This window comes from Nicotiana attenuata, unplaced genomic scaffold (genome assembly GCF_001879085.1).
Source record: "Nicotiana attenuata strain UT unplaced genomic scaffold, NIATTr2, whole genome shotgun sequence".
Classification (NCBI taxonomy): domain Eukaryota; kingdom Viridiplantae; phylum Streptophyta; class Magnoliopsida; order Solanales; family Solanaceae; genus Nicotiana; species Nicotiana attenuata.
In genome coordinates, this window is record NW_017674207.1 from 86,527 (window position 1) to 97,903 (window position 11,377).

At 39.3% G+C, this 11,377-nt stretch overlaps 1 protein-coding gene across 1 annotated transcript; it reads left to right on the plus strand.

The window, feature by feature from the left end:
- Positions 1-9,187: 9,187 nt before the first annotated feature.
- LOC109218195 (basic form of pathogenesis-related protein 1) lies at positions 9,188-9,966 on the plus strand. Its single transcript, XM_019382544.1, has one exon. The coding sequence runs from the start codon at positions 9,220-9,222 to the stop codon at positions 9,751-9,753; it is 534 nt and encodes a 177-aa protein (XP_019238089.1). The 5' UTR covers positions 9,188-9,219; the 3' UTR covers positions 9,754-9,966.
- The last annotated feature ends 1,411 nt before the right edge of the window (positions 9,967-11,377 follow it).

An 11,377-nucleotide genomic window follows, 5' to 3' on the forward strand; every position in this document is an offset into this window, starting at 1 on the left:
CTTCTAATTAAATAAACGAGACCCCCCCCCCCCCCCCCCCCCCAACCGGCATTTCTCACTCAAACAGCCGCCTGAAATCCCTTTCCTCTCCATTAATGCTCTCAAAACCTAAACCCTAAATCGGACCTCGCCGTCACTCATCATATTGGCCATCATGGTGGTTTCTCACCACCCCAGGCCTCTAAATGGCCTCTCTGTACTGGTATCACCATCTCCAGGGTCCTCAAGGGACCAGGTTAGTTTACTTGCATCTATGGCCCTTTCTCGCCTGTTTCAGGCTGTTCCGGTTTGATTCCGAGTAAGAATCTTCCTATATCGCTCTAATCTATGGGTTTCTAAGCTTGCTTCTTCACCTCTGTGTTGTTCTTCTCAAGCCCTAATTTTTGTCCTTTGAACTTCTCAGAGATATGTGCAAGATCTGAGATAAGATCGAACCTATTTCGTATGAGTTTTTACAAGAACCTTCTAATTTTTACAAAAACCCCCTGATCTTCAAATGGTTTTCCATTTTTCTAAACTAGGGTTTCCCGGAATTTTCTTTTTTCCAAAAATATTTGATAATTTTGAGTGTTTAATCTTCTTTAATTTCTTATGTGTTTTAACCGATTTCGTAAGGTTTGCTCTAACCCTAACGTTTATGCTAAAAACCCTAATTTTCAACATTTTGCTGGTTTCTGAGTTACTTGTGTACCGACTTTGCCTTATTTGCTTTGGTTCCTGTGATTCTTCTTTAGCCTAATTAGATGTCTTGTGATTTTCATCTTAATATGCCTCTTACTAAGGTTCTTGGTTCGACTTTTCTACTGATTCTTATGTGGTCTATATTCAAATTTGCCTATTCATGGTAAACCTATATTTTACCCTTTAATCAGTGTTGATTTGAATGCGTGATTTATCAATCTGTTTCCTGACTATTCCTTTCCTGCCTTATTTGAGATTGTCTGCGATACTTGCTGACTCTTTGCATAATTATTTCCTAATTAAACCCTTCACCCCTATTCTGAAGTTCTATGTTTTAATTTGAACTCCTTTCCTTAAATAAGATCACTGATTCTCACTTTTTACTCGGCCTAATTGAACTTGTTTCCTTAATTAATTCCTGTCATTACCGTTGGTTGATTTTCCTTATTTAAAGGAGAAAACTATGCTAAATCTTCGTGTAATTGATTCTGAATTTCCTTAATTACTGATTATTGATTGCTTTATCTTATTTGCTCTACTCTTTAGCCACTATATAAACTCTCTTTATTTTAACGTCTAGACACGGACACTAGTTCCTCCACACTCTCACACTCTCAAAAGCATCTCTCTATTCTCTTCTGTTACTTGTAATTCTCACTAACCCAGCCGGCTGTAAGCCAAGGCTAACTATTTGCACCATTCTACTCTATACTTGTATTCTCTCCTTAACGGTAGTCCTCAATTCAATTCAAATCCCAAAACTATGTGTTCTTTTTGTTTGCTACAGTTCATTAGTTTGTGATTTCCAGTTTATTTACTATTCTACTGTCATGTGCTCCATATGTAATCATCATGCTAGATTACACTGCCTAATTACTGTGTCATTCAGCATGTTTAAGTTTGGTTATGTTAAAGATTACAACTAGTATACTGTTTAGCATGCTCAATCCTGCTTTAGATAATTGATGAATCCTATTTGTTCACTAGTATGTTCAGCTGCATTGTTTGTGTATTGGTCATGGTTGAAGACCTATGTGTTCTCAGCATGTCTTTTAACTAACTTGTTCAATTCACAACTTCTTGAGGAATCTGTGTATTGGTTTGCTATCACTAAGGTGCATCCATATGTGTCCCCTACCCCCTTTCTCCTTGGGTAAGTCTGTCTTGCCCAAAATATTTCTGTAACTGTGTGTTCTGTGACTTGCTCTCTGATCTCAAAAATGTTCTTCATATTTTTCTCAAACTGTTTTTCACCCTAATAGTATTGATTTCAGAAAATCTTTTACCCCCCTAAGGCCCATTTGCTACTGTTTACCAAACTCTTCAAAATCATTATGCACTCTACATTTACTCTTAGATTACTAAGTCTTGCCCTCTGGTATGTGTACTACCTTTGAGACCCTTGAGAATCTCTCTGAACTCTGGCATATCGGGCTGGCCCTTCCACAGCCACATAAATCAGCTCATTTGGAAAGGTCTGGGTGTGAGCACTGCCGGGATCCTTAGGATCTTGACACACTAGACATGAAATTTTCTATGAACTTTGAGCGCTTTGAGGCTACTGAAGGCTTGGAAACTTCTTTGGACCTACTTCAGGCTCCCTATAGTTTAATGTATATTGTATTTTATGTAATTTATTCAGTCTTTGATCTGTAATAATTAATTATAAACCAACATTGAGCGGTGACGTTGAAAAGGGAGGGTAGTTGTATATTATGGTAAGGTGGGTAGATAACATGCCTATAGGGTTTATTTTAATGTGTTTGTTAGATAATATGCCTATAGGATCTGCTTTGGTTCAAATAAATTCTTGCCTGCTTTACTTTCACAAGTAGAAATCATGCCTATAGGGTTTAAATCAGCCTTAATAGAAATCATGCCTATAGGATTGTCGCTTTGGTCAAATAAATTCTACTTGTTTCGCCTTATGTTTTAATAGAAATCATGCCTATAGGATCTAAATCAGTCTACTTTAACTCACGCCTGTAAGTTCTGAATCGGATTAATTAGCCTACTCAATAAACATCACTAGAAAGCATGCCTATAGGAGTCAAATTGCCGTTTTAAATTGCTTAATGTTTTACTGCATTCCTGATCAGTAATTAGATACCATGCTCATAGGACATCACTATTACACGCCTAGGCAAGCCTGTAGGGCGACTAGAATTCTGCAACCTATAAAACTCCGCCTTGTTTTTGAGACTGCTCATATTCAACAGGTCTAAAATCAGTAGGAAACTGAATAGGCCTTTCACACTTTGGTCCTAACTAAATACTGATTATTCTCCTGCTCACCTAGATAATCCTGTTTTAGGGCTTTTTTAAATACCTGAAACTATGTTTAAGACGTGCACTTGTTTGCTCTGTTTGTGGAGGTAAATGTGAGCCTTTAATTGTTCTCCTTTCAGTGCAGTCCTAATTGTTTTGTTTGACGCCTAGATTTTTTCTCCTAAGCTGCATTAGGATGGTCTAGAACTACCTGAATTAGAGGTCCTTAAATAACTCTAGGGCCACAAGGAAGGGACGGTTAGTGCACGCACAGGATATCTCTCAAGGTTGTAGAACGCTTTTAGGCCATGACCAAAGGGAGAGAATTGGGTAGTAAGGATATGATGACTATGCGCAAACGCCCGTGTGCCCCTCATTGAGGAGTGATTACCGGGGCATTAGTGTGGGATGATCCTGTAGGCTAAGCAGCCTAGGACCCCCTTTCCAAATTCCACATGTTTTAAATTTTATAAATTATTCTTCTCTTTACGTATTCATGTGCAAATTGTTCAAGTTTCTCTCTTGCTCCCATTTACCTGAATCGTCTCTGTATTTGAATATAAAAAAGTATATGCCCTTATTTGCAAATACGTGGTGAACTGTTTATTTGTCAAAATGACTGATTCATATAAGTTTCGGTCGGGCCACCGTGTGACCGCGAGGGGTGCCTAACACCTTCGCCTCAAGGTTCATTTTTCTGCCCTTACCCTAATCTCTGTAATGCGAACTAGTTTCAGAGTTATACTCTAGGTCGCCCTAACGTACCTTAACCGTTAAGGTGAGCGACTCTTCAAATACCAATTCCAAAAGGAAAAAAGTATTTCCCCATGAAATTCGAAACCCGGAACGTCCCGCAGAAAAAAAAGGGGCGGCAACAGACATGGCGACTATGCTAGGGATATTTAGGCTCTTACCAAACGAACTATATGAATCAGTTTAAGCATGCTCTATCCCACTAACCCTTTTTCCCTTACTTGAATTTAACTGTTTTTTTAAGCATTTATGATTTCTTTATTTTTCCTGAAACTGACTTGTCTCTTTTGTTATTTTCTTTTTTCATGTAACTGTCTTTTCATTATTTAAATACTGCATTATCATTCTTACATGCAACATTACTTGGACAACATGTCGTTTATTGTTGCACTTTATCATACTCCACATCATATTCCACTTCGTGCGTTATCCAAAATCCTATAGCAACGCTGATGAGTGGTTGCGCTCTTCCAAATTTTATTACCCTTAAATTCGGAAAGGCTTATTGCATGCCGGTAAAAACTAGTCGATCGGCGGATGCAGTCGACGCGTTTCCGTGCCTTTCCCCCTCAAGTTGCCTTGAGGGGGTACCAGTCTAGACCCAAAGTAACCTTACTCTGATCGTAATTGGCATGCATCATGGTCAAACCTAGTCGGTTAATATGTTTCCACATAATAAATCCTTTAAGACGAGGCCTTATCCAAAAGTCCACCTGGGTTTCCATAATCCCAAACAGACAAAACCCACGTTCGTGCATTAATTTGGAGAACTAAATAGCCAATATGTTAATTATGAGTGTACAAAAGTCGAGTCTAAGTGGGGAGAAGGCCTAACCTTTTTTTTTAGCTAGAACAATGAGGCACGGGTCCCCAGATTGGTATGTGTTAGCCAAACATCTACCATTGCCTACTCGATTGTGGGAGAACTGTTCCCTCAGAGGACAAGAAACACGTAGAAAGCACTGCAATTACCTTCTCTACATAGGACATTGAAGCAAACAATAGGTGATCGAGCTGCCGCTTTGTTCTGGGATAGTTAAAGGGCTTGTGATTCTTTGCAAACATAGGAAATACACCACTCCTAGAGGAATTGGGGGACTTGTGGACTACATGGGATAGGCTCTGGGTTATTTGGTGCCGCGAAACCTAACTGGGTAAAGGTTTAAAGATGATGGGGCTGAAGAAAAATGCTGACTTGGATGCTAAAGGAATCCTACATACCCTTCGAATATCTGTAATGAAGAGATATGGCCATTAGTAAGTCATACCGTACCTTCCATGACAGCTTTCTATCACTTCTGGGCCCACATCCACCGTTAGAGTGTTCTGTTCATGTGTTTGCTTCTTGGCCTGATTAGTTATTCCAATGAAAATGGCGAAAAATACCACACTAGGATTGGCCATGGTCGCTAAGACTTTGATTGGGAAGGAATCAAGGACAGACATCACTATAGTCCCATGATCATAGCCACATCCACAGGGCCTCTTTTTTATGGAGCGCTGTCAAAGGGGGATCAAGCATTTCGAAAGTTGTAACCTGTGCTGTAGTTGTCGGTTATTAGAACATCTTCAAGGGGCCAGTATCGCCAAGAACTTCCGCGTAGGGCTTGAACGACCATATGCCTTCCATCACCCAAGCATAGACTTACATTCGGACAGTTGTCTAGCCGAAAGTGCCAAAGAGTGGCAGAGTCTTCGACAATCTGACCGAACAAGTGCAATGATGTTTGATGTTCCCAACAGCGAATTTATCATCATATTCCAGTGACGCTTCCACCACTTTGTGCTGATTGCGGTTGAAGGAGGAATATACCCTTATGTCCCTATCCGAGTTATGAGGCAAGCAGGCAGAAACAGGTTGTACAAGGGTTCCAAGATGAGTCATTTCAGGGCACGACTTTCAAGACCACGACGTCCCTTACCAGAGTGCCAAGCGCCACACATGTGGCACCTGCAAAATCATTGTTGGGAAAAGAAACACCATGAGCTCGACAGTACCAGCAGGGTGCGAACCTCTCTACCCGCATGGTTAGAAGACAATCTAAAAGGAAGTGAGCACGAGCCGTTAGGGAATAGATCGTTAGACGAAAAGCTGAAGCTCAAGTCAAATACAACAGGCTACGCAAGAGGTCCCACGACTCTGAAGATATGACAGCACCGGGAAATACACGAAGGGATGTGAGGTTGATCAAAATGGCGAAAGAAATTGGCAGTCATTCCAACAGAAAGTGAAATCTGGAGCTGAGGATTAGTGGACGAGGGTATTTGAGTCATAAAGAGGATTGAGATTGCCAGACTCTGAGGGAACTGAAGGAGGACATCGGCCAGAGCCTACTTTGCTGCTGGGTCTGCGCGAGCTGGGGAACCTGTACGATTGAGCAGGAAGATCGAATTCTGGGGAAGTCCTTTTGGACCAAAATTTAGACTAGATTTATTTGCTCAAAAGAATAAGCCAGTACCAATAGTGACTTACTTTTCTATTATCGTCGTTTGGGATTCCACAAAAGAAATGAGGCATTGTGCACCAAAGTCCCAAACGCGCTAGGCCTACTTCGGACAACGAGGCTCCCAAATTAGACGCGAATTAACCCGCGCAATAGGAAAATACTTGCAACATTTTCAACCCTTACTAACTTGTTACCTTTTGTTTCCAGATTATTTTCCCATTCCCAAGGTTGGTTCACTCCTCTGCATCATCAGCGTATCATAACCAGATCTAAAGGCCCACCCCCCCCAACAATACAAAAAGCAAAGAAAAACAAAAATGACGACTTAATGGTATTCGGAAAGGAGAATGTTGAGACGCAGAGACTTTAGTACCCGAGTACTCGGCACCAATGAGAGAGTGGAACAAAAGATACTGGAGGCTACAAGGAGAGGCTTGAGCAGGTTCGCCAACTTGGCAAAACTTATTCACTCACCCTTGAATGTCCCCGACATCAACCAACAAAACACCAAAGACCCAGCACCTCCCAAACACACCAAACCAACATCCACAAACCCTCCTGCACCACATCCAATACACAAACTCAATCTCATCCCTTACAAATACCAACTCCACACAACCACCATATCAATCAGTACCATCTTCTCTCTTTAATAAAAAGAGGAGAAAAAAATTGATTTGGAGCCTTTTAAAAACTATAAAAAAATTATAAAAATACTTATGCATGCTTATAACTGCATATGTACTATTTTGAAAGTATATATATGTATTAAAATATGTGAGGAAAAAAATTGGGTATCAACAGAGACTAGCAAATGAAAGAAAATATTATTGAAGGGGGAAAAGGAAGGGGAAAAGAAATGGAGAAAGGGGAGGGGAGGGAAAATGAAAAAACTTACAGAAAGGGGGTGGGAGTTTGCTGGGGAAGACGAGAGAGGTGGGAGGGGATGGGAAAAGAGAAGGGGAGAGGGAAAGGTCTTTTTTTTTTCTTTTTCTTTTTTCTTTCTTATTTAGTATATTATATTCTAATTCTAATATTTTTTAATATAAAAAATACTATCCACATGCCTTGGCAGCGTGATTTGCACACAATTATATTTAGCCATGTCAGTTGCACCGCTTTCACATAGGCATGGTCAATGGTCAACGGTATTTATTAGTAACCATTTTATCAAGTTGAAGTTTTCAAATGGGAAAAGTGTAAGTTCATATATCGATTTTACAAACCGATTCAAGTTTAAGTGGCCACGAGGCCATTTGGCCTATATAATAGCTTCCAACTAGTTTCTGGATTCAAATGTAATTGCAACTTATGAAGTGTTTTTGCACCTCCAATATAATGTATCTACCAACATTGTTATTTCGTGAAGTAATAATAAGCCTACTGCCACTTTTACAATTGTTGGGGAAGACATGTTCTAAAGCATCCCAAGTTCTAGTATTCCAAATGTCATCCCATGAACTATTAAATTTGGTAAATGATCTTTTACAACGGGTAAATAACCTTCCGAGAAGATTGATGTTTGAGTGCAACTTCAGTTCTTCACCGTTAATATAATAATCGTCTCGTGTTAGTTTTTAGGCCTTTTACTGAAGTTGGAGAATATAGGTTTTCGCCGGAAGCACTTTTGAAACCTCGGCCAAGTATAATTTGCTTCACTAACATTGACAAAAATGCTTTTTAGATTAATTAGTCAAATACAAAATGTTTCTCTCCAAAAGTATTTTTTTCGAAGAATATTTTTAAACAAAAGATACTTTTCGAAATTAACAAATTTTGAATGTTTGGCCAAACAGGTAGGACGTTCACCTCCATGTGTGACACCAAGCAGAGGCGTATCCAAGTAGAAGGGCATGAGTTCATGTAAACCCATGCTCCTCTTCCCAAACCATATATAACAATGTTATATTTCTTCAAAATTATTTAAATATATGTGCGTGAACACATGCTCAAAGACTCTTATGATGCAATTATTATTATTATTGGGTGCACCCTCTACATGTGAAATTGACAGTTCAAATCCCACTCCGAATGGTCTTGTTTTCAGCACGAAGTATAAATATATATGTGAAAATTACTAAAATTTCAAAAAGAGTATAATTTTGAACCTAGAATTTCAAAAGTGTTGTGAGTTCATGGTAAGAGACTAAAGTTAAATCCGTCAAATGTAAATTCTAGATCCACCTCTTCACAATATTGCGTCCATCCTCTTGAAATCTTGATCCGCCTCTGACACCAAGAATAGAAATTATTAATTAGTTCAACTTGGAAGTTGGAACTACAACTTCGAGGGATTGGACATCGTAGATCCTAAATGGTATGGTACACTCAAGTGTATTATTTAATGGCGGCTTTCTATTTGTGGAAAAACTAGTTGCCACTTGCATGCAATCACAAAATTATTTTATGGAGGCTGCGCTTAAAATAATTAAGGGGTATTTTATGTGATTGCATGCAACAATGGGTGGTATTTTATGTCACCCTTTGCCACTTAATTATTTTATGTCGATAGCAGATAACGTTGAGGTTTGATCTTGTAGTAATTAACACCTAACGGGAATGCTTTCCATTAAAATATAGACAATAATATAAGTTATAAGGATGCTTTCACTTTCAAATTAAAGCATATTCCGATTCGGTTTTATAGAATTTGATAGAAGTTAGACAGCATCGATCTCTCCAACTATACAGGATCGATTACTCAACTTCCCGTCTAGTTAAACAAATTCAACTTTTTTCTTTACTATAGGTTAAAATACACTGATAATGTATAAAATTATATTTATAATATAAATTCTTGATTTATCATTCGTGGCAATAATAGTGTTCATCAATAGATTGATTTTTTTAATGGCGGCTTTGCTTCTTTAACGAATAGCTGCAGGATCTAACATTGTCTGAATTAACGGAGCCATAATTTATACTATTCTTTTCAAATATGGCTAAAGATTGTGCAAACAAGTAACCTATCAATTCTTTTCTTTTTACAAGTTGCAAACTTTTTAACTCGGTATTCTTCCCTATAAAAACCCATCCATACTATACTTTGTTTCTCACCAAAACCCAAAACATGGGATTCTTAACAACATTAGTTGCTTGTTTCATTACCTTTGCTGTATTATTTCACTCATCCAAAGCTCAAAACTCTCCCCAAGATTATCTTAACCCTCACAATGCAGCTCGTAGACAAGTTGGCGTTGGCCCCATGACATGGGACAATAGGCTAGCAGCCTATGCCCAAAATTATGCCAATCAAAGAATTGGTGACTGCGGGATGATCCACTCTCACGGCCCTTACGGCGAAAACCTAGCCGCCGCCTTCCCTCAACTTAACGCCGCTGGTGCCGTAAAAATGTGGGTTGATGAGAAGCGTTTCTATGATTATAATTCAAATTCTTGCGTAGGAGGAGTATGTGGACATTATACTCAGGTGGTGTGGCGTAACTCAGTACGTCTTGGTTGTGCTAGGGTTAGATGCAACAATGGGTGGTATTTTATAACTTGCAATTATGATCCACCTGGTAATTGGAGAGGACAACGTCCCTTTGGCGATCTTGATGAGGAACCTTTTGATTCCAAGTTGGAACTTCCAACTGATGTCTAATGAGTGCACGTACATGAACAAATTATCATGAATAAAGCTTCATGTGTTAAGGAAAATAAAATGCAGTACTATGATATGTGTGAATTTATCGTCCTAGTTGGACAATAATATAATGGTGTAGCACCTGGACTGTTTGGACCCTAGCTTCCATGTTGGTTGATGGAATCAGTTTATATATGAGTTTTCTGTTGGTTTATATTATTTTTATTAAAACCATATTCTAGTTTTACAGCGTAAGCACTATGGGGTGTGTACGTGGTAGCTTATTGTTTTCACTCCAAATTGGCTGTGGGAGTTGACCAGTTTAAATCTATAAACACCAAATAATGTAATTTTTTCACACTTTCAGCCATTTAAAATATAATTCATATAACAATCATGAGATTAATTAATAACACGAAAAATTACTAGTTTTTATTACTGCTAGAATAATTGTCTTTTACACTAGGAAGGACTAAGGAGTAAATCTATTTTCACCCTCGTACTAACAAGACCGTTTCGTTACTTGTGCTGTATGCGCCTAAGCGTTCATATATGATGACACGAAAACAATTGTAGTAAGTATTACTTAATCTTTTTAAAGAGTTATATTTTCTAAGAAAAAGAGTTAAGATAACTAAGGAGAACAATTTTGAATGGTAGGCCCACAGAAAGATATGATCTAGAGTGGAGAGAAATTCACCAAGAAAACCATAATCCTTAGTATTAAATATTTGTTTAAAGGGTCAAAGTAGTACTTCTCGTCATCCTAAATCCTAGTATTATTTAATGGCGGCTTTTATGTTTTTGAAAAAAAAGTAGTTGCAAGTAGAAATTAATTTACGGAGGCTGCGCTTAACTATAAATTGGACGTGTTAGTAAACAATATCAAAACTTAAAAAAGGATAGCTTCAAATTAAACAATATTTAGACATTAATTATTATCAAAATACATACCCAGTATTATCCCACACTGTGGAGTCTCGGGAGGGTAGTGTGTAGGCAGACCTTATATACATACTCATAGGTAGACTTCTATTAGGACCTGACTCTTTGTCATCGGGCGTGGGCACGGCTGTGGCAAGGATTGGCCTTGTCATTGGCCTATGTGCGGGCAAAACGATCATGCGGGCGACGGACAAGACATTGTCATTGAGGGCTGCAGGGGGCAAGTATTGGCCAAGGCCTTGGGACAGGCAAGGCGCGCATGGCAAAGGCTTGACAAGGCAGCATGGGCAGTGTTGGGGCGGCATGGCATTGCATGCGCGCCAAAATCAGTGGCACGACACTTTGGGTTGTGGCAGCTAAGTGCGGGCTAAGCTAAGGCAAAGCGGAAATGCTGGATGATGTCAAAGGCTTTCAATAGCTAAGGCAAGGCTATGTGAAGGAAAATACAAGCAATGGCACGAGGGAAATGAAGGTTGACATGGGCAAGGCAGAAACTAGGCCAAGGCAGTGCGCGGGCGGCAGCGGAAAGACGACCGGTGGCAGATTTTGTGGTGCTATTTGAGAACATGGCTGGTGGCACAAAGGCTCAACTGCGTCAAAGAGTTGAGCAGTTGGAAGCAATGGTTGGGCAGGCTCTTGAAGTAGATGGCGATTATTCTGTTCTTGCTAGAATGGCACGTTTGGAGGCAGTATAGTG

Excerpts from the sequence above, each read along its gene's own strand:
- LOC109218195 (XM_019382544.1), top strand. The coding sequence starts at position 9,220 with ATGGGATTCTTAACAACATTAGTTGCTTGTTTCATTACCTTTGCTGTA.